The sequence below is a fragment of the Chiloscyllium plagiosum genome, unplaced genomic scaffold (genome assembly GCF_037043375.1).
Source record: "Chiloscyllium plagiosum isolate Xiang-an unplaced genomic scaffold, Cpla_swu_hap1 HiC_scaffold_28, whole genome shotgun sequence".
Taxonomy (NCBI): domain Eukaryota; kingdom Metazoa; phylum Chordata; class Chondrichthyes; order Orectolobiformes; family Hemiscylliidae; genus Chiloscyllium; species Chiloscyllium plagiosum.
This window is the reverse complement of record NW_028270166.1, coordinates 19,120,449-19,144,735: the sequence shown is the minus strand read 5'-3', so window position 1 is coordinate 19,144,735 and position 24,287 is coordinate 19,120,449. Positions and strand designations below refer to the sequence as shown.

Sequence of the window (24,287 nt, the reverse complement as noted above, 5' to 3'; positions counted from 1 at the left end):
TGATAATAAACTTAAGAATCTTCCCCTCAGAGGTTAAGCCATTTTTTGTCTACCTGCCTTTTTAAACAGTGGCATCACATTTGCTGTTTTCCGATCTGTATGCCCGATTGGATTTCCAGTTTAACTGTGCTTTTGCTAGGGCTAGAGGTTGCAGACTTTCTCCTGTAATAATGGCTAGCATTAATAATATTGTTGCTTTTATTGTTTTAGCATAATCTTACCCTTAACCTTGGTCTTGTCAATGTCAACTGAGTTTTAAGGGGGAGAAAGTGAGGACTTCAGATGCTGGAGATCACAGTCAAAAAGTGTGGTGCTGGAAAAGCACAGCCGGTCAGGCAGCACCCGAGAAGCAGGAGAGTCGATGTTTCGAGCATAAGCTCTCATTCTTGATGAAGGACTGATGCTCGAAATGTCGACTCTCCTGCTCCTCGGATGCTGCCTGACCGGCTGTGCTTTTCCAGCGCCACACCTTTTGACAATCGAGTTTTAACTCAAGCACAACTTGGCATTGGATAAAAATAAAAGCACAGAAACAGTCATGGAATGAATTGAAGTGATGATGAAATAAAACTGGGTATTGAGAACATAAATTTGGAATCAGGTCCACTGATAATGCCATCAGGTGATAGCACTTGGACATGTCCCCAACAATACATGGCACTTTAGGGGCAATTTCTGCACCAGCCTGAACCAGATTCTTTGCCGATTGAGCATACATTTTGCAGCAGGTTTATCCAGTTTCTGAATTGGCTTTGCATACTTTTGTTGCAAGGAAGAAATTACAACAACAAGTCATATCATACTGCTGCTATGCATTATGATTCAGGACTTAAATGCACCTTTCTCTTCTTTCTCATTCCAAATAATGTTGCAGGTTTCTATGGGTCCGGCTACTAAGTGTACTTTGAATGAACGTATGAGCTAACATGTGCCGTACGCACATACAAACGGCTTCTGGGATTCCACTGTTGCTGGGTCCAGGACGATTGACAGTCAAACACACCAACCAGTCTTAAAACAAATCCCATGAGTTTAAACCAAGCCATGTTGAGAGAAGGGAATTTGATCTATAAACTTGCAGCAGTAGAAATGAATAGACCAATGTGGCAAAGTAGGAAGTGAAGGTCCCAGAGCAGATGAGGAAACAGAGACCTGGAGCATTCAGCCAACTACCAGATGCTGGATGGGCAGGCCTCAACAGCAGTAGCTTTCGGTGGCCTAACACCAGATGCTGAGAATACAGTTGCAGCCAAACAAAAGGAGGAGAGGGGTATGGGAAGGGTGCCCAGGTTATGGACATGAGAACAACAGAATCATTGTCAAGATGAATAGACATATCAGAATCCTATGCAGGAGAGGCAGTATCACAATCAAGAGTGGAGGAAGTATAAGAATTAACAATAGGAAATGTGCAAACGTTCACTAACAGAGGAAATACAGTTGGGCTTTATAACAAACGTCTAAATTCAGAATTGTTGAGGAATTGAGCATAAAGACTTCTTTATAAGCCTGAGCTTTACTCTGAAGGCTCACTATCTTTGTTGTTCACTATTCCATTTCTCCCATTCCTGATTTTTATCCTGTCCTGGTCAGATACATTCTGCAGCAATCTCTGCTTTGCAGAAGCACAGTGTGCAAGCAGATGATCAATACAAGTTGACCGAGGCTGAAAGATTTGGCGGGGTGTGTGTGTTTGGGTGTGTTTATGTATGTGTTATTGGAGTGGGCGTTATCTGAGACAACACTCAAAATACACAAGCCCACAAGTTGCCCTCAAACATTCACTCCCAAAGGGCCAGGAGCTGTTCATCCAATAACAGGTTTGATCTCTCTTGCACTTGCTAATCTGGATTGGCTCAGAGTGAACCTATCAGCAAATATGGGGGAGAGCTGCCTGTGATTGGATATACAATAAGATGGTGAGTGTAGGTGGAGTCATAAGAGATAGACTGCAGAAAAAAAGCCCTTTAATCCACTGCATCTGTGCAGGTCAAGAACAATCACCTTACTATTCCAGTTTCCAGCACTTGGGCCAGGGTCTTGTATGTCTCAGCATCATAAGTGCAGACCTAAATATTTCTTCAATGTGATGAGGGTTTCTGCCTTTCTCACCCTTACAGACAGTAACTTCCAGATTCGCTACCACCCCTTGGGTGAAAACAATTTCCTCACATCTCCTCTAAACATTTTGCCTCTTACCTGAAATCTCTACCCCCTGGTCATTGATCCCTCCATCAAGGGGAAAGATTTCCTCCTACCTACCTTGTCTATGCCCTCATAATTCAAGACATCTCAATGACATCCCCTCTCAATCTCTCTCATTCTAGGAAAAGAACTCCAGTCTATTCCAATCTCTCCTCATATCCGAAACTGTCCAAACCAGGCAACATCCTGGTAAATCACCTCTGTATGCTCTCCAGCGCTATCACTTCCTTCCTATATTATGGATTCTAAAGCTGCATATAACACTAGCTGTGGCCTAACCGACATTTTATACAGCTCCAGTGAAACTTTACTGCTCTTAAATTCAATGCCTTGTCTCATAGAGTCAGGCATACCACATTTCTTATATTATTCACTCATGGGAAGTGGGCATCACTGGCTAGGCCAGTATTTATTGCCCATCCTCAATTGCCCAGAGGACATTTAAGATTCAACCACATTGCAGTGGGTCTGGAGTCACATGTAGGCCAGACCAATTTGCTTCCTTAGAGGACATTAGTAAACCAGATGGGTTTTTCCAACAATTGACAATAGTTTCATGATCATCATTAGACCTTTCATTCCAGTTTTTTTAAAGTAAATTTAAATTTGAACTCAGGTCCCCAAAATATTACCTGGGTCTCTGGATTAATAATCTAACAATAATACCATTAGGCCTCCTCAGTCTGAAGAAGGGTCTCTGGATGTGAAATGTTAACTCTGCTTTCTCTGTATTGATGTTGCCAGACCTGCTGAGCTTTTCAAGCTAGTCTGTTTTTTTAAAGTTCTGATTATCAGTAGCTGCAGTCCTTTGTTCTTTTGGGTCATGATTACAGAGGGTGGAAACTGAGCTAAAGGGGTCTGGGTTGAGAGGAATGGACATGGAATTGAGTGGCATTGGTGTCCCAAATCATATACTCATCTTGACTAACACACCAATGATTAATGGTGGCATCCACAAAACTAATCCTGTGCAAAAACGGCTGCAATTCTGCATTGTTCTTCACAAACCAGTTCGATTAGTTTTTGTAGAGGGACAGCATTTTCCAGAATGTGTCACTTCCACTGGCTCTGCATTTCATTGCTCAGACACTACTCTGTCTATGACAGTGCTGTGAAATTGCACAGGCAGCTGGCTCTGAGTCAGTGCTGCAACTGCTAGCTGGTGATCACTTGGCCACACATTACTTTCTTGCTATCTAGTGACATGTCTGTTGAGTCAGTTTCTTAGTCTGCAAAAAGGCCTTCCCTGTGAGGGAACATCCTTTTCACTCCAGGTTCTCAGACAACAATGGGGTGGATCACCTGAGTTGCAGTCTGGGAGCTGACACCCTCTCAATCCCTTAATGTCCAGACAATCCCATGAATAACATTCTAATTAGGGGAGAAAGGTATTCCTCAACCCAGGAACAGGTCTCTTAGGTTCCCCAGTGGCTAGCACTGCTGCCTCACAGCACCAGGGACTTGGGTTCAATTCCCACCTTGGGCAACTGTCTGTGTGGAGTTTGCACATTCTCCTCATGTCTGCGTGGGTGTCTTGCGGTGCTCCAGTTTCCTCCCACAATCCAAAAGATGTGCGGGTCAGGTGACTTGGACATGCTAAATTGCTCATAGTGTTAGGTGCATTAGTCAGAAGTAAATATAGGATCGGGGAATGGATCTGGGTGGGTTGCTCTTCGGAGGGTCAGTGTGGACTTGGGCTGAAGGGCCAACAAGTCTAATCTAATAAACATAGGGAGAAAGAGAGCACTGGAAATCAGAATCAAAAAGTGTGGTATTGGAAAAGCCTGATGAAGAGCTTATGCTCGAAATGTCGACTCTTCTGCTCCTGGGATGCTGCCTGATGGCTGCACCACACTTTTTGACTTACCTGCTCACAGACATGAGTATTTAAGTTTCCTTTATTTTTCTATGTCTGGCTTAACAAGGCAATGCTGCTGACCAAGGTGGCACAATGCCCTCATTTGTAATGCCTTCCCCCCCTGCATGTTGTTCTACGTTAAACTGCACATCCGCTGCAGAGATTTCAAGCCCGTAACTAAACAGCTAGCAGACGTCACCGAAAAGCAGTCGTCTTCATGTAAACAGTGCAACAGTATTATAATGTGAAAAATGTGTTCCTGTGTGAGGCATCACTGCCAGTAAAAGGAACGCCTTCTTCGCTCAATTCATTCCCCAAAGTGCTGACTTTAAAATGACAGTAACTGTGAGTCACAGAGAAAGTTATTTTGACCAACTCTGAGACAAATTATTAATGTACTGTTTTGAGAGCATCAATTGAGTGAGCATGAAAATGATTCCAGCGCCTTGCTGGAATATATTATGTAAATGAGAGATGATTCAATAAATATGTTTGTCACAGGATAAAGCTAATAAGCTTATTGATCTGTACTCCCATATGAACCTCCGTTCGATTTTGGAATAGAACACTGAATACATTTTTGGCCATCAGAATTGCAGAAAGCCACTGACGTCCAACCAATATTAATTATGTTATTGCAAAAGCAGGATAATAAGGTGAAAACGTGTCATATACCGCCACTATTTAATTGGAATTGACTTTTTTTTGGCTTGGAAATATATACTTCATGACGAACGCCACTAATGCGTTACCAATGTACCAGGTCTGACTGATGTTGACTAGAAACTGTTTGTTATGACACCACCTAACCACGTAATCGCGTAACTATGTTCTGAGCTGAGAGCGTGCAAAGTGCGCCCTATAGGTGTCCCTTCTCGCCAACTCCAGCCAGTCTAGCCTGTATGGGCAGTCTCTACAGCTGCTCGTCCCCTTCGCCCTTCTATCCGCAGGAGGCGAGACTTTCAAAACTTTTGTGTGACTGAGCTGAAGCCGTGCGGTCCCTCAGGAAATGCCTGAGTTCGGTGAGTTCTCAAACTGAAACATTGATGGTTGCTCTTCCTGGTGATGTCAGCGGGATGTTTTGGCTCCGCCTGAGTTGCTGATCTCTGCCACAGTTCCTGCATTTTCAGACTCCCACCACACCCGGGCGTCGGCGTCACGTCTAACTCTTTAAATATCAAGACAAATTCCGGGCCAAGGACTTAAAGCAGCAACGCCAGGGAGGAAAGCGATCTGCTCGACCTTAAAGGGATTTACAATTTATGCTCCTAACTAAAGGAACCCATTTATGAAGTGAGGACGCTGCTAAGAATAAGCGCGACTGAATTAAAACTGGTAAGTAATTAGATTGACACACTAGCAGTGCTGATATAGATAACTAGTGGCATGAATTTAAAAATAAATTACACTGAGGAAATTGACACCTCTATTAAAACTGTACACTCTATAAGTTTCACTGCATAAATATAAATGGTCGAAATGTTATCGGTCCTGTAAACATCCTGTATTCAGAAAAGCTGATTTGTTCGTTTATTGGGCAAAACAACATAAATTACTGAGTTTACAATGAGAAGGTTGTGTGGAATAGCTGGCCTCTCGTTGCTTTGTTTCCACTACAAGGTTAACACTTGTTCTGAGTGAGCCCCGACCGTACTATTTTATTAGCCCAACTCTTGTCTGGCTCCGCGAACGATTGCTTCTTTCGGTATCGAAATGTTTGGAAGTATTGACATTTGATCAAGTCGTTCAGTAACATCCTATCAATCATCGTTTGTTTCAGTGAAGTAGTACCACAGATTGTCAGGAGGTCGCGCTGTTGCTTGTGGACTGAGAGTTAGTGGCATTTCTGCTGAAGCTCTATTCCACCCCCAACCCTTGAGCTCAGGGTCACTGCTAAACTACGTAGGTTTTCACCATTACCTTTATCGAACTGACCATTTCTAGGTACATTGTACGAATTACGAGAAGGCTTCTAGTTCTGCCTTTTAGTACAAACCATAGTCACTGCAAAGCTATCCACAAAGCAGAAAGTCTCTCAACAAGGAGCATTCCGGCTGTTTAATGGTTAACGACAGGAGTGGACTAGCATTTAAATAAAGCGAGTTCAAACTCAGTCGGCTACATTGAATAAAGTCCAATTTATATTCAGCCTTTTTCCCTGAAATCATTCGCGCCAGCAACATTGGGAACAGCTCCAGATTTTGCAAAATATTTAACTCGGGCTTTCTTCATGCAGTGGTGTGAGCTGATTGAGGAATAACAAATGTTTGTTATTTCTCTTGTCGAACGTTGTCAATGCCGGTGAAAACTGCTTGCTTTAAGTTTTTGATGCTGAAGCATTTCGCCTATGAGTGCATTTGCTTGTTTCCTTCAGGGGGTGGGGTGTGCTGCTTGAGGGCACGTTTGATTCATTCTTAAATATGATGCGTGGTCTTGATTTTTGACAGGGGTGGGTTTCAATCAATGGAAAATCGAGATTTGAAACAGTATGTATCCGATTCCAATCTGTGGGGAAAGGAGGTGGGCATCTTAAATATTGCTGGCTCCTGGTGTGTGTGTGGGGGTGGGTATATGAGTGTGCATATAGTAGTGGCGGTGTAGGCTGAAGGGATAGAGGGGGTTGGTGTCGTGGGGTATAGTGTGTGGGGAGGGGAGGAGAAAGTGTTTTTTTTATTGTTCCCCTTTTTGCCGGCAGTTCTAAACGATCAGAATGAAACGCTAACATCAAGTTTGCGCTTTGTTTTGCCGGTTCATTGCGAATTTCAATTCGGGTAGTGTGTGTGGGAAAGAGAGAGTGTGTTTCTTTTTGCCAGGAGTTCAAAAGGAATTGGAATTGAACGCTTGCAGCTCTCCGAACATCAAGTTGTCGCTTTGTTTGTCGATTCATTGCGAATTTCAATTCAGGTACTCTGTGTGTGGAGGGGGTGGGTGGGGGGGGGGTGCAGACTGGGGGGTTGGGGAGAGAGAAAGGCTGCTGTCACGTGGCAGGCGTCGCAGTCTTTTGTGAATGGCTGAAACTGACGAGTGGGCGGCCGCCCCGTCTGTGGCGTCACAATTGAACCGGCGGGCGATTGGCTGGTGCCGAGGAAACAGGTGGATACATGGGGGGAGCCGGCCAAGGCGCTGATTGGCTGACTCTGTGTTTTCTTTGTTGCAGACGTTCTATGAGGATTATTCTCCCGGGGATCGCGGCGGAGTCAGCAGAGTAAGGCTCGTAGGCACTCGGCAGGGCTGGGAGAGACAGAGAAAGAGAGAGACACACATACAGACAGGACAGACAGAGAGAGAGAAGGGGGCACGGTTCAGAGGCTCCGAGCAAATCACCTGTGCTTTCCTTCTTAGCCCTTTTATCCGAGAAACCTTTAGAAGACAAAAGGAAACCTCTCACGGTGGAACCCAAACACACAAGAATCGCACCCCGTTGGTTAATCTTTCAACTGAGAGCGCCGGGATTTTTTTTCTCCCTCTCGCCCGTATTCTCCAGCACGCACACACAACAGACACACACAAGCCAACACAATATTGCATGATTCCTTTAAGCGTCTGAGAGACTTTGTTGTGACTCAAGACCGATCAAAGGTAATCGAATGGACCATACAAGCACCAGGAGCTGCAGCCGAGCCCCAACTTGCGAGGCCCATCAAAACGAGCCTTCAATGCGTGTAGTCATCAATACGACGACCGGAGCCCAGTATGATCTTTCTGTTCCAGTAGACGAGACAGTAGAAGGACTCAAAAGGAGGTTATCACAGCGTTTGAAGGTTGCCAAGGAGCGTCTAGTCCTCTTGCACAAAGAAACGTACGTACTCCCCTTTGTTCTGAAGCAAAGCCACGGAAGCCCCGATCCGAGAATCTCCACGACGGCTTTATGCGTCGATCAGTCTTTCATTCATAATCCTGTGTTACATGTTAATGGTAGTAAGCAACATAAAGTTTTCATCATTAGTGTTGTATGTACTTTACAACTCATTCGTGTAACTTGTGCCATTTTGATGTGCTAATGCATTTAAACGATAATTAATTATGTGATTTTTTTTTGAGCTTTAGATTATATCCAATGCTTTGGAACTTTTTTTTCAGGCGTTTAAATTCCGGAAAGCTACAGGACCACGGTATAACAGAAGGAAGCAAGCTAACCCTTGTCCCGACTGTAGAGGCTGGTCTCATGGTAAGACCGGCGTCTGACCAGATTTATCGAGTATCATTCAGTGTCGGCTTGGGGAGGTTTGTGCTCTAACTATTTTTTTTATTTGTCTCCTCAAGTCTCAAGCTTCGCGCCCGGAGCAATCAGTAATGCAAGCTTTGGAAAGCTTAACGGAAACTCAGGTAAGGCTTAAAGATTTAATTTTAACTGCAACAAGATGATCGATACCCAGTTGATGGCTACGTCCGCCTCATTATAAATGTGTTAAATTGCTGGTGAATCGGAAACTTGTTATGGTGCCGAAGTTACTTTTTTTTTGTATGTTGCATTGCATTGGTAACTTGCATATGTGAATGTACTACCCAATGCAATTTCATAAAATAATAATGTAAGAAACAGTTTTGGCCGCTCCTTATGAGGGTACAGTGTTTAAAATCAATCTAGATTGTTTTTCCCCCTCTTATTGTTGAAATGTGTGAGGCTCTGTCGGGTTCCAACCCCAGCGGCCTAATATATATTTCGCGACGCCGGTCATCAAAAAGTCCGGAGCTCTCTTTCCTCCTCCCTCCTCCCCCACCCCAAGTCGCTTGTCCCTTTGTATTGTTCAGGGCGTGCGTGTTTCGAGCAACACTTGGGAGTTCCTTGGCGACAGCTCAGTGTTTAATCTACACAAGTATTGTTCAAACCCAAAGCCCTCCCCTTAGTGACGACATGAAGACCTCCCACTGCAGCCTGAGCCGATTGTGAAAAGCCCTTTTTTTTAAAAATGAGCGAGTTTTTTTTATTCTGAAACCGTAGAATTCACCCCTGATCTCCTAAATTCACCAGCTCAGTACACTTGGTTTTTGTTTGAAACATAATTATTCACTGTTTTTCAAAAGGTTTTGACTCCAACTGCTCAGTGAGTCGCCCAGTCTCAGTTATAGTGGTGTGAGATTTTATTTTTGAACCTTCTGACGGATTAATCTGCAGAACTTTTCTTTCCCACTCCGTGATCGGGAAGGTTTTTAAACTTGACTGTATGTAGGGTAACACTGGATTAAATACAGCACTTAACCGTGTGGCGCCGCTGTGCCTTTAAGGCACCCCGCTGGGCTTGGGTTGACGTTAATGCATTTCCTTTGAAGTCATGTATGATTTAAATGGACAAATGCTTTTTTTTTAAATCCGTGCGGGGGGAGGGGAGGCGAGGTGAGGTCGTGACGCTGACAACTTGCTGTCAGAAAGCGTCTGCGACATTTCCCAGTGCTTAAACTGCTCCTTTGTTCCACGTTGGTAAAAGGCCGGATCTTCAACCCAATGGACGAGCGAAGCTCGCAAACGCTGCACGGCTTAAATAAATCTTCACCGGCAAACTGGGTAGCAACCTTTTTAACGTCTCTCAATTCGGTGCAACAAAAAGAGACCGATTTCACTCCCCAGACTGGGCAGACGATTCATATATTGTAGATTAACGTGGCACTGGGAGCCTATTGTAGATTAACGTGGCACTGGGAGCCTTTCAACTCTGCACTGCTTTCGGTTTTCATGCAATTGTTTGGTGTCCGAATTAGCGATGTCTGGCAGTACGTGGCAACACACTTGGAGGCGCACAGGAGCATTTTTCTAACGTGCAGAGGAGCTTGTTTGAATTTAATTGAAGTATACTTCTTTCAGATCAGACGAAAGCACCAGCAAGAACTTTCTAAATTTTCTGATTTAGTTGTAATGCTGTATTTGTGAAGGCAAAGGAGGACCCTGGGTCTAATTGACAACTATGCAAATGCGCTAGTAGAATAAATTTAATTTTTTGCAACCCACGGCATTAACTAGATTTAGGGTGTAGGTTTGCTCGCTGAGCTGTAGGTTTGATATCCAGACGTTTCATTACCTGGCTAGGTAACATCATCAGTGGCGACCTCCAAGTGAAGCGAAGCTGTTGTCTCCTGCTTTCTATTTATATATTTATATCAACTCTTTTTTTGCGAGGAACTTATTGAGCACAATTTCCGCAGTTTTGCCATTCGAGCTTGACAGCATTTATTAGATAAAATCTTTTAAAAATTCGTCATTCATTATTCTTATCAATATAATGAGCTCAGCCCCACTTTGCTCTGCTCAGCGCAGTCTACCATTATAGATAAGCATACTTCCTGGGAAGTGTCTTTTTCTACACTGGAAATCCTGCGCTCATTGTGATTGGCTAGGGCATGCTGTTGGAGTGACAAGTGGAGGAAGCAGTTTTTTTTTGTCAAAACTTAGCAATAGCTTAATAATGGCATGAATAATACCCACTCAAACTGGGCTCCTGTGGTACAGTGGTAGTGACCTACATCTGAGACAGAGGACCTGGTATCAAATCCCACCTGCTCCAGAGGTGTCATAGCATCCCTGAAAAGATTTGATTTTTTAAAAAAAGTCAACCTAACCCAAACAGTACTATTCTATGGGTGTCTAACTTAAATTAACCTCTCTTGATAAATGATAAATATTGCCTAAACCTTGACTGGGGTTGTTATTCCTCCTTGGTCATGATCCTCATTTAATCAAATTCTTGTGCCGTAGCTGCCCACTGCCTGCTACTTCTGATATCCCTGTTTGCTCGGAGTCAAAAAAATTACATTCCAGTTCGAATTAATTTGTTGCAAGCTGATGATTCCTCCCTCCCACTTATTCGCCGCCTCCTCTCCCTTAGGAAAGGACAGACGTCCTGGAAATTGTAATCCAGAATAGCAGTGACATAACAATGACGTAGGTTATAGCTGCGTCACAGTTGCCAAAACATAGTATTGTTAAACATATTTATATGTGGAATAAGATAGCAAGTGAACCTATTTTAAAACTGAATGGAAAAATCTCATAAAGGGATGATAGAGTGTCTTGCAACAGTATTATTTGCTTGTTACAGCATTTGCCAATAAACATTCAGATTTTTCACTAGCTCTAAATATAACTTCTCTTAATGTTTGCTTTTGCTTGGCCAAATTAAGGTATCTTGTAATGTAGATGGAATTTGGGTAGTTTTTGAGCTGCCATGTGAAGCAGTATGATCGAGTAGGAGTCCAACACTCTCTACTGAATAAATTAGCTCTCTCTCAAATGAAATCAGTCCAATTGCGGTTGATGAAATGTTCAGTGATCAATCATTTCATTCATTCAAGTTCAGTCACATTTCAATGCTTTTGACTGGGGGACATAAAATTTAAAACCTTTTTAGTAATTTTGAAGGTTGGTATAAATAGCACAGCATTTAAAAATCTAGTAAAGTACCCAATTACACACCATCTTTTTCATCTACAATTTTGTAAGTACAAAGGTCCGGTTCGTTTAATGTAGTCCTTGACGTTTTAACACATGGCTGGTCTGGAGCACTTTTTTCTGTAACTTAAAACATTTTTTTTTAAATAAACAAATTCTGTAAAGCTGTATTGTGAACAAATCTGTTGCCTGACTAAACTCAATCCATTCCTCTTTCGTTTTCCCCCAATCCCCTCCCCCAAATCACTATCGCTAGTTGTTTGTTTTTTCATTTCCACTTCTTCCTGTGAAATGCAGTTGACGGGGGCTATTCTGCTGAGTGTTAGGCTATTTTTAATCCCTAATCAAACAAAGCTTCCACTGCAGATACTGGCCAGTACACTATGTAACAGCACAAACTGTGTTAGTGTAATATAATGGATGGATGGTTACTACTTTTTAAAAAAAATTATTGAAGCATTTTATTATGATTTCTTTAAAAATAGCTTCCATTATTTGGCTCAAGCAGAGAATGTTGTTTACATCTTTTATGGAAGGTGTATTTATGATCCCATGAATAGGGTAGATCCCCTTAAACATTCCTCGATCTTCAGTTATGCCAGACCTGATCTGTACATTAACTTCATTTGCCACCTTGACTTCATATCCTTTGCTATTACATAGATGCATATAAAAGGAAGTTAGACAAGCAAGTCAGGTGAGAAGGCAAATTGCAGATTTTAGCTGAGACAAGATGGGAGGAGGTGTGAGTGAAGCAGAAATGTTGGTATGGACAGGTTGGGCTGAATAGTCTGCTGCTATGTTGATATCATTTTAGTCACTATTGAGATGTTGTATCGCCCATTCCTAAAATAAACAAATTGTAGGGTATCCTCAATACAAAGGTTTTGCACCATTTGTTTGGGAATGATTGTGTAGTTGACTGTCAATTTCATATAGATGTGATCACAACTATTTCCCCCAGCACTATAATCTCTCTAGTATCCAATTAGGTTAGGTCAGTCCTCATTTCATAAGTCCTCCAGCTCTATACACCTCACTGTGCATCTTCTGAATATCTTGAATATCTCAGTTCCTCGTTGTTCCACCATTGATCGCCTCACCAACTGTCCAAGCCCTTAAGGTGCCCCCTTTCCCTTGCCCCACCCCACCCAAACTACTCCAATTGCCATTGTACCAAGCTTCACTAGAATAATATTTCCTTACATCCTCTGAGTCATGTTTAGTTTCCTAACATTTCTGAGAGGTGGGTTGGGACATTTTACAGTCTTTAAGGTGTTTATGAATACAAGGTGTTGTACAAACGACTAATTTAACATTTTTTTTCTTGGAGAGAACATCATTCTAAATGACCATGTTTTAGAAAATATTTCCCTTTTTTTTTAAATTATAGCTCTGGTTAAGGCATTGCTACTGCAGTTTAATCATGGAATATTTTTATCCTGTAGGAAGATGCATTGTGCAGAGAACATTCATTTAATTAGGCTCCGGATATGATTTTTATATCCAGTCTCTGTGGCCTTTTCAAGTAATACAAGATTTCTTTTTTGTCTTCCCTGTTTGTGTCCATGTAAGGGTTATTTTTAGCAGACAGAGTATGAATGAAAAATGAGTTTGTGCTGGTACGTGGGCTGCAGTTCTTTCCTTTTCTTCAGCTAATGATGGCCAGGGAATAGAGCACTCCACTGAATCATAGCATTTAAGAGATGCTGCATTTTAAATTGCTCACTCTGATGCAAGGTTAAAAGAGACAAACGTGCATATATGCAAAATAAGTGAGGGGTTTTGGTGATGTTTCTTTTTATGATGCTTTTAAATACAAAGGATGTTTTAAACTCCATCCTGAAGCCCTGACCTAATTAACATTGTCAAAGTGAGAGCGCTGTAAAAATGAAGACATACCCACTGTCATAGTGGTGTTCTTTTCTGCAGGGACCTTAGTTTGCTTCTGATCTTCCAGCTAAGGCTAGGTCACAGGAACTGTTGCCTTTCGGTTCAATTGCTAATTAGTATGCTCTATAGAATGATTTAAATTTTGAGCATCTTTTGTTCTTTTGATATTATTCACTCCACCTTGCACACTATTGCACATGCAAACCATGCATTTTAATGCACTGTGAATGCTATAAATTTTAATTGAACTGACATCAATGAGTGAATGGGATCTTGCAGGAGCCATTGAAATGGTGGCATTGTATCTAGGCAGCTGAAGGACCTTTTGTGGCAATACATTTCTGGACCTTAAGGTATCTATATATGGTAGTGAGAGGTGCATGTGAGATTCTTTTGTTATCATGCGGGGGCGAGTCTACATGCCTGATGGGTTTACATCTGAGGCGGATGGAGAATCTGTAATCGTGATGTCTGAAAGTTTGATACTGTGCCTTTTTTTGAGTGAAGTGGGTTGAGTCGTGACTGATTAGATTGCAGGGGACCACCTTCGAGATCCAGTTAGCACTGGCCTGTGGTTGTGGTTTTTATTTTAATGCAGCTGGAAACAATGAATGGGTTCAATATATGAATTCCAAGAAAATATTTTGAAAGGAGAACAGCCTTCCATCAATTGAGATTAGGAAAATAGCTCTTTAAATCACCCCAAAAGGTGTTTTAAAAAAAATACCATTATGACCTAGCCCTTTCTTTTAGGCATTTTATTTTAATGCAGGTGCTACAAAGGTGTACAACTCGTAATTAATGTTGAGCTTGCTGGAGAAATTTTTAAAAAGCTGCTATGCTTTGCAGTTCCTCAGCAAACTGAAGAAAAATACATTATTTGGAGTTACAATGTTCTTGTATGTTGAGTGGTTGCATACTGACAAATGCTGCATTACAGTGGCTGCAAATGAGTTTCTGTGAACTGTGGGGCCCTCTATAAATGGATCTGTCAGTAGCAAATTTTCAGAAGGCTGTAGTTTAGCAGTAACATCGTTTTGTGACTGCAAATATATGCTTTTCTTGCAATTTGATTACTACTCGAGCAATTTGCAGTCAAAATAGAATGAAGCCAGGACTACAGTGGCAATTTCCTACCAGGAATTCTCTCTCGAACATATTATTTTGCTTCTTAGTGGTTACTGTGGCAAATGCTTTGTTGAAAAATGAAATGCTTCTCCTGACATCACTCATTGTAGAAATAGTGATGTGCATTCTGGTGTATCTTCGGCAAAGTGTTTGTGCATTTGGAATGACGTCTGGACAAAAAACTTAGGTGTCAAAAAGGCTTTGCTCCCAATGGTATGTGTAAGCTTTCACTGACTGTGCTTGAATAAGGAAAAGAAGCTTTAGAGTCTGCCTGCTACCAATTAAGAGCTGATTGGTGGCTTAACTAACCTGGTAGCTAATGGCTGCATCATGACTGCAGCTACGTATGGTGCATTTTTGTTTTTGTTTCTGGTTGGCTTTTTCTCTTTTTTAAAAAAGGAAAGGCACAGGAGGGTCAAAGTCTGCATCTTAAATTTCAAAGAACCTGCAGTTTGTCTTTGGCAGCTGGTAGGTTGAAAAAGCCAAGATGACTTTCAAAGATGCAGAGGGAGGTTATGCTGCGTTCCTTATCAGCCGGCATTATACTGTTCTGGGATTTGTATAGGTCTACATTACTTAATCAATATGTTCCTGCATTCTTAAGTTAGCAGCATGCTTAGAATTCTAAATAAGCTTCATCCCCTACTGGGAGTGGGGGAAGGGAAGAGAGAAAGAGGCCAAGGGCTGCAAATTCCAGAGGCCTTTCCATAGAGCAGATGGGATGAGATTTTATGATTTGATTTGCAGGGACTGGATGAGTGATGAGGTTGTAGCAAATCTCTATACCCTGCATGTTTAGTTAAGGTCAGGCCACTTGGGTTCTCCAGCTCATCACAAACCTAGAAGTGGAATTAAATATTCTGAATGGCAAATGGAGACATTTCCACTTCAATTAGTGCTGTTGAGCAATGCAGAAAGAACTTGAGTATTACACCCCTCTTTCTCTCACCCCCAAAATAAGATGAAAGCTGATCTCTAAACCAAGATTGGTTTGAATGCCAATGAGAAAACAATAAATCACACTTCACTTCTAGATTTTATTAAGCATGTTTCATACAAATAACTTGGTTTAAAATCTAATGTTTGGATTTAAGAAAACGTCCAGACAATTACAATAATAATACTTGCCAAAAGCATTTCCAAAGTCCAAAGCGAGATGCCAATGAGTTATTTTAGTTTTGTTCTCCTTGCTTACCAAAGATTTTAACTTCTAAATAAAGAGAAGAGATCTGTATAGCATAGGGTCAACTTGACTAATGTGATTTTTATTTGATATTAGAGATAATGTCATTGCACTAGAGCGTCAGTAGGTGGTGAATCAGTTTAAACTCAGACAAACTTTATACCTGGTCAGGAGGCATTCGAACACTTTCTGTAGTATTACTATTTGAAATAAGTTCACTTGCAGCAATTAAACCAAAAACTGAATTTGGGGGCATAAATTATTGCTTGTTTTCACTTCATTCACAAATGAGCCAGGAAAGTGTACTTTTTCTGCAAAAGTTAAAGATATTTGTAATTTCCTCCTTCAATCCCTTGACACATCATTTACTAAGTAAATCATTGTTTAACAAATTGGGTGGGGGCTGGGACAGCATTGAGGGGAAAAAAGACAATCTTTTTTGTGTTGGCTAGGATTAAAACCAGTCATTCTTTGTGCTGTCTTAATCTGTCCCCAGGCTCCTAACTCTGCTTGCAAAGACTAACCCCACCCCCACCTCATCTAAATTCTAACTGAGCTCAAGTGCTGGGGTTTAATCATCCATTCGATGTCTCTGGGGTGGATGTCTTGAAATGACATTGCTCATTCCAGTAAGTCTGAGTACAAGGAGTGTTCAACTCTTGCTTATTTTGATGGGTTGACCATTTTAGCTTTTTGAATGCTTGGCTGTTTTATATTGCTTTTAGAAATGTAAAGCCAACCCTGTGGGATTTTAGATTCTCACCTTTTTATTATGCATTTTTCACTTTTTTAAAAAAAAATATATCTTCCTGGTTGCTGCTGTACTCAAAGCCCTCAGTCCAGCTAGGTTGTTCCCACAGAAGCATTGAGCATTTTTCATTGGTGTGCCATTGTCACTAATTCTAATATTGGAAGCATCACTCAAGGATCCCAGTTGATACATATTTAGGAGAGCTCACTGCATAATCATTTTTATAGTTTTGGACTGCTTGAATCACTGCCCAGCCTGGGAAGCATAGGCCAGGTGATGAACTGAAATCCTCACTACATTATGAAGTGTTTTTATGCAACTCAGCAATGTCAGACTTTGTCCTCTAGGGTTGCAGTTGAACTGAAGGTCGTGCAAAGGTGGGGCCTGTGTTTCCTCTGACCTTGTGCTGTATATTTAAACAGTTTTTCCTTGATTATAAACAGTACCACATGGAATTTTCCCCCCCCCTCCCCCAAAGAGAATTCCAACAAAAAGGGTTTTGTTGTTGACCACTGTGATGCTTATTGGATGGCTTTTATTGAATTATATCACCATGAATTAGCATTTCCAGTTATGTTAAAGTAATGGAAAAAAGCTGTATACAAACCATTATTTGGCTTATTTATTGCTTAGAAACTAAAGTTATTTTGATAAATTGTTTTCCTCCTTGCAGTGTAAAGAAACAAATATGTATGCCACTGACTTGAATGTGCACTGCTGGAAGGAATACAGACAGGATGAAACCACTAGGCTTGAATTTACTTTAAACTAGGTTTAAGCAGTAGTTGCCCTCGAATGCGAACCGCAATTTTTAGGTCAAAGTTTACTTGTATATATTGGTGAATAGGTAGTATGAGATACAATTATGTAAATGACTGGTGTTGAGTTCGGAGTAAAAGCACCTATTTGCTTTTACTGTGAATGTATGCCCATCAGTCCACATGTACCCTCCAAGCATCCTACCCAGACCCAGGCCCCCTAAACTATCCATGTAACCCTGCATTCCCCATGGCTAATCTATCTAGCTTGCACTGTTCTGAGCAGTGTGGCCATGCTAAATTGCCCAATCTACCTACCCTGCGCACCTTTAGATTGTGGGAGAAAACCCACACAGACACTGGGAGAATGTCACCTGAGGCTGGAATCGAACTTGAGCCTGTGAGACAGCATTGCTAACCAGTGAGCCACCCTGATGAATGTTTTTGAGAAACAACTAATCAGGTAGTAAGTCAAATTTTTACAAATCACATGGCTTTAAATCTCCAGAGCAAAAATTCTGCTATTAATGAAAGAAATAATTGTTGATTTCCTAGAATTGAGATAATGTGCAATAAATGATCTGGTTCTGAGAACTTTTTATTTTTGCAGCCTCCTTTTTAAAATTTCTGCTAACTGAGAAAATGCTGTAAATAGTTGAGTATATGGTTCTTAGCTGTGAGCCAAGCCCATCTGCCTTTTTATAAATAGTTGTCTGAAAATGTTTTATTATTTGCCCAAGAAAATTTCCTCCTTCTTTGTATAGATAAAGTTTTTGAATGATTAGTGGATTTAGCTCTTGAAAGCAGAGACCACAGCAACCAGAAAAGTAGAATCAGCAAATAAGAGTTGCTGCAGGGCTGTTCAGATTCATTGAGGAGGTTGAATCCATCACCATATATGGTTAAGGCAGTGTATGTGTGTATATATGTGCAGTCTGTTTTAGAGACCCACCAGACTGTGACAGCATTATCGCTCCCTATTGCTAGTGTATGACTTGTTGCAGCATGTTTTTATGAAAGGGTAATGTGAGCAATTGCACTAGAATTGTAGGAGCAACGCATTGTCAAATGCTGGAGTAATTGTGAATCCTGAATAAAACCTATTAACTTGATTTGTCAATTTTGCTTTTATGTCAAGAGGATATGATAAATATTTATTGCATACTTTTATTCAAATAAGATGACTTTTTTTTAAAAAAAAGCCTCAAAAGTAACTGAAAAATTAGTGCCAGGCTTTGTACAAAAGGCTTGTTTTATTAGACTGTTCAGAAGACCTATTTCTGAATAAAGATTAAATCTTTGATATCAGTTTCTGCAACTTCACTCTCTCAATAAAATCAATATTTCAGAATAAATGTCTTCCAGAGATTGCTCCATTTCCAAATATTTGAAAACAGGCCTTCAATTCACCTCTGTCTCTATTCACAAAGGATGTAAAGAATGTGCCACAAGGTTGCTTTGAAACGTTGCTTCACCTCTGGTAGTTGCCAGTGTGCACCTGCGATGGGCCTCACTGTCTCAAATGTCCGTGTGTGACAGACGTTGCTCTGTCAAAGCGGATTAAGTTTCCGATCTTTAGCCACCTGGTTTCCCTAACAATCAGCTGCTTGGGTTCTGGAGTCAGAGATGTATTGCCATTCTTTAGATTACCTGCTAGTTTGTTAGCTATGAAGTTTTAAACTACAACCACATTGGTGTGCAGCGTTGTGGGACACTGGAAACAGCACAAATTTATAAATTTGTTTAGTGTTGTGAAGAACGTGGAGGATTTGATTGCTTTTAGAGATGTCACTATTAATGATACTTAAGAACTAATTTGTACAGAAACCTATTTTGTGGCATTTGTTGGCTTTCACCAATGCTTTAGTGCGCAGACTATATTGAAGACCGCACAGAATAAATAGCTAATACTGTTGTTAGCCCCACTCCACCCTTTTTTTGGTCAATTAAATATGATCAGGAGGAGGCCATTCAGCCTCTCCATTCTATTCCACTGTTCAGTGAAACGATGATTGATCTGTGGCCTTGCTCCATATATCTGCCTCTGGCCTGTATCCCTTAAATGTTTGCTCAGCAAAAGGTATTATCTATCTCTAGTTTAAAATTAACAACTGATCTTGCATTCACTTTTGTTTTATGGGAGAGTGTTCCAAACAACCAGCGTTCTTTTGTGTATAGAAGTGTTTAATAACATCTCTTCTGAATGGGAAAGCACTCATTGTCAAAACTGTGCCCCCTAGTTATACCTTGAACAGATCGCCCCTTGACTTTACGAATTCTAGAGAAAACAGGCCTGGTTTGTGCAATCTCTTCATAGCTTAATTCCTGAAGTCCAGTTCTCAAATGCGTGTGACTATGATTCTAATCATGCAAGTAAGAAATGTAAATGTACATTATGGGTAAAAACAAATTCCAAATGCATATAAAATCAAAATGGGTATCATCTGACTCTCCGTGATGCAGTGTTGAGCCTCTACGAGCTTACTGCAGCCAGGCGTTGGGTAATTTTAACTAGACGAGTTACAGATGTATATAACAATGTGCTCGTATTAACTCCCTAGAGTGCAGGCTACAGGGGCTAGGCAGCACCAAGCAGGTGAATTTTCACATTAAAGCGTACAGAATTAATTACAATCAAAAATGTTGATAAACACTGAAGGACAGAAAGCCTTTGTCTCACACTGATTCATATAGTTGCATCCCTCGAGCAGAAAATTAAACCAAGATAAGCTTTCTTTGTTGGTAGTTGATGGCAGAGATTCTCATCAGCTTTGATCGCATTTTATTTTGAAAATGAGTGATGTGTCTACCTCAAGGAAAATTCCAATAACTGCCTGATATGGGCCCAAATTAGGTGGTTTCTGTTATATTGCTGATAGGGGTATTGCAGTGGATGGTAGCACTTTCTTCTCTCCTCCCCCCCCCCCCCCCATGTGAGGGAAGAGAGTGGGTGAACCAACATGATCCATCTGCTTGCTGTGTAGTGATTTCTGTTTTAGTAAAGCTCTAGCGTGGACATCAGGTGAAGGCAGTATCCAGTTGAGTTGTAATTCTTTTTCCCCTTTTATGGCCTACCAGGCTGATCAAACAGCAAGGTGTTGGTAACCACAGATCTAAAACCTGGACTTCAGTTGCCACCTTTTCATGGAAGCCAGGAAAGGGTCACCTGCTTAAAACAAGGCATTTCTTAGAAATTGTTCAAGAATTATAATTCTAATAGCCCTCAACATTACATTCAGCAAGCAGCAATAATTCTCAAGTGCAGCTAAAATTACTGTTAATAATAATCTCTTTTTTTGAAAAGTATTCTGCCATGTGCAGTAGATTAAATGGTTAAAACGGGAATAAGCATCTTTAATATTAAATAGCTGTATCCCAAACCTTGGTTTCTATGAACTCTGTCAGAAATTGAAAGTAGAGTGCATAAATATTTAAGGCTTCCCTGTCATCTTTGACTGTTACATAAAAAAGATGCAAAGTAATTAATTCCCTGCACTGAACCGTGAACTATGCTTTGCCAACTAAGTAAAAGTTTACCACTAAAGTCTCCTTGAGATTATACAGTAGGATTCATTCCTCTAACATTTTTAGTATTGTCCTGATGCTTTGTACTGCTGTATCATTAGGACTAATCTTAGTTGTACCTTTTCCTGTTGTGAATTGACATAAGTTTTTACTTTTGTGCGGCATCTGCACAGAATTTGTTATACTTTAATTGTTCAGTTTCATTTTTAAAACGAGAGTTCTCCTGAATAATTTTGTTAAGGATGTTTCCACTTTTGGAGCAATTAAGCTAATTCAAATTTGGATCATCTGATTTGAAGCCATGTGATAGAACTTAACCTAGAATTGATGTCTTTCAGCTAAGCCTGCAACACTCTAACCCTTTCAGAGATGAAAGGAAATGTATCTTGAGTCAGTTCAAAGCATTAAGCATGTTTTTTTTTACCATTTCAGGTCAATGACTTTCTGTCAGGACGGTCACCTTTGACACTTGCCTTGCGGGTTGGAGATCATATGATGTTTGTTCAGCTCCAGTTGGCAGCTCAGCAGGCTGGCAGCCAGCTCCAGCACAGGCATGTGATAGCCAGTCGGGAGAGCAGCAGTGGGGCAGCGGCACCCAGCTTTACGAATGCTCAAGGACTTCACAGGCAAACTGTGGGAGCCTCAAACTGTAACCACATATCGGCCTGCCAGCAAACAATGGCAAGCCCAGGCCCTGCAGCTGCGGCAACCTGCTTTAGCACAGCACGCCCACCCTCAGTCACTGCTGGATCGTTCAGGTCACATGGAGCCACCACATCAACAAGCAGCCACAACGTTGCTTCTCCATCATGCACTGAGGTATGACGGATCATGGAGTCTCCATTCTGCATGTAGGCTGTGTAGTTCTGCCCACTACAAAACAGGCATGGCTTAAAGCTTGTTATCCCTTTTGGTTTTGTGCGGTTGCAATGGTTTTCACCCCAAAGTTTGACTCGTAACTTCCTGAGCTGGGAGTGTTGAAAATAATTTCCCTACTTTAAGGGTCAAAGAGGGTTGAATCTGTTCCAGGTCCTCATTGCTGTCTGTTAAATGCTCCTGGAAATTCCCATGGGGGCTTTGATGCTGCCTAATCCCATGATGTCCCCTGGGGTCAATAGAATACAGGCACTCTTGCATGTAGATAACTTATGGATCTGCATTGCAGCATCAGTTTAAACTTTTGAGGAGAGATTAGGAATGTAGATGCTGGTAGACAGGGGTTGGAGAATTGGTCCTTTCTCTTTTGTGAAAGGAACAAGTTGATTATAACACACATCCCTAGTTCCTTGGCGGGTGGGAGCGAGGGTGGAAAATTTTACTTAAATATTATTTCTCTCATCTCCTCTTCCCACCCTTCAGTGATCTGTCCAGCAATGTTTGTTCCTTTTGCTGGTCTTTGTTTGAACTTCTGCATGAAATAAATTGATTGTAACATATGGGTCTTGCACACTTCTAGTGCTTAAGATTGATGTTGCATTTAAGAACTTTAAGGTGCCTGATTAAAAATGTAATAACTGGCCTACTAGGGTCCCCTTTGCTTCAAAACATAAAAAGGATGGCTGAATGCTTTATTAATGTCTCCATCACTGGGAACCTGAGTGTCAGCAGTGATTATCTTCAGGGAATAATCTGCTGTCTTTAGGCTTTGCCTGCCAAAAGCATTAACTGAGTTGAAATTAAATAGTCTATTATAGTACTCCTGATCTGTCACTTTTATTAGCTATAATGACCACCTTAGATCCATGAGAATGTGGTTTCTGAACTGGTGGTGATGTTTTGCATTGGCATGGGTCTGCCCTTTTTTGTTTGGCCAGATTAACAGTTGAATACTTCAGACTGTGTTTAAAAAACAGTTGTGGGAAAAGGTGCCAGATTGAGTGCAGCAACGCAATTAGTCATGCTGTAACCAAGGCAGGAAACTCCCTTCCATTGGAAGAAGGGACACGTACCATTCCTCGCTTATCTCTACATCTTCGGTTCTTCCAGTTCTGAATTTGGCATTCTGTTGAAGAATGGCATACAAAGTGTTACCCACAAATAAAGCCTTAATGGGTTGTACAGAGCAAGCTGGTGCTTTGTAGATGAAAAACTGCTACTTTTTGATCCTTAACTATGATCCCCAGAGTGTGACTTCCAGTTATCATTCATTTTCTGTGCATTAATTAGTAAAGATGTCAGTTCAGCAAACATTATTGGGAAAGGGAAAAAAATGGAAAAATTGAAAGATGGAATTAATTTACATTCTGAACATGTATCTGTGTAGTTCTCTCTTTCTGTCTTGCCAATTGAAGTGGCATTAAATAATTACTGCTTTTTTTTTCCAGGGTGACTGCAGTACGAGAAGCAGTAGTCCAACAGCTCCAAGCAAGTCTCGAAAGCCAGGTGCCATCATTGAGAGCTTTGTCAACCATGCCCCTGGGGTTTTCTCAGGAACCTTCTCAGGTAATTCAAAATATATCTGTTTTTTCCAAATTCTTTTAATGAGAAAGATAGGTACAAGTTGGTAGAGGAGTGGGGGATGGGGTGCAATTGGAAAATAACTAGATCTTTGTTCCTTGCATCAGAACAGCTTTTTGGCTTTAACTCCTCCTGACAGGATTTGTTTTTTTTTGTTCTGATAAATTTCCTATAACAAGTTGCAGTTTTTTTTCTTATCATAATGAGGCCTTTTTTTTTTGCCACATGGAATCTGGAGAGAAAATTTCCCTGTTCCCTTTGTCTGTTTGTGGCAGTCGAAATTATTTAATTAGTTGTTCTGCAGGAACAGAAGGAAATGCTCTTGTTTTTTTCTTGCTTTCTGGTGGGTTGTGGCTTAATTGTGGTTTGTCAATATTCATTCTCAATTTTTTGTTGTCTTACTTCTCAAACCAGGCACGTTGCATCCAAACTGCCAGGATAGCACTGGAAGACCCCGTCGTGACATCACCACAATCCTGCAAATCCTGAACGACCTGCTAAGTGCAACCCGTCACTACCAGGGGATGCCACAGTCCCTCACACAGCTGCGTTGTCAGACGCAGTGCGCCACCAACACGCCGTCACCTTCGCCACCTTCCCCCGGCTGCTCAAACAAAACTACCTCCGAAGACACAATGCAGCAACCACTGCATTCCCTCGTCCAGTGTCAGAGTCAGATCAGGATGTGCAAGTCAAGTGGTGAGTCATCAGCCAGTGCTAAGGAATCTGAGCTTAATCTTCTGGAAAAATCCAATTGCTCCAAGTGGGGATCTGATTCATGAAACCTTTCACTAATTTCACTTCAATTTGGATGGAATGAACCAATGAAATATTCACATTGCAAGTACTTTCTTTTGAATAAACCTTTCATGATTTCTTTCTTGACCACAAAACATTGTAAAGTGCCAAGGAAGCAGTTCAGAAGTGTCCTGTTTACTGTTAGTAATTGAAGAAATATGGTAGCAAGTTTGTAGAGCAGTGAATTTGTTTTGCAACTTGGACAGTTCTTCTCTCCCAAGTTGCAGTCTCATCCTCAAAGCATTGACTTCTGGTCAAATTGCATTCTTGATGCACACCGTGATTACTTTTCCCACCGAGCCCTTTGTTCAGTTTGTGTTGGGTTATTACACACCGGCGGGAGCAAGTGG

At 41.2% G+C, this 24,287-nt stretch overlaps 1 protein-coding gene across 1 annotated transcript in view; it reads left to right on the top strand.

Annotated features, from left to right (window-relative positions):
• Positions 1-4,973: 4,973 nt before the first annotated feature.
• The window catches only part of midn (midnolin), a 28,643-nt gene continuing 9,329 nt past the window's right edge, over positions 4,974-24,287 (top strand). The window contains exons 1-7 of the mRNA XM_087976022.1: positions 4,974-5,398; positions 7,221-7,862; positions 8,144-8,231; positions 8,327-8,389; positions 21,115-21,501; positions 23,007-23,124; positions 23,554-23,838. Coding sequence (XP_087832148.1) covers positions 7,651-7,862; positions 8,144-8,231; positions 8,327-8,389; positions 21,115-21,501; positions 23,007-23,124; positions 23,554-23,838 — 1,153 coding nt within the window. The 5' untranslated portion in view covers positions 4,974-5,398; positions 7,221-7,650. The remainder of the gene's footprint in view (positions 5,399-7,220; positions 7,863-8,143; positions 8,232-8,326; positions 8,390-21,114; positions 21,502-23,006; positions 23,125-23,553; positions 23,839-24,287) is intronic.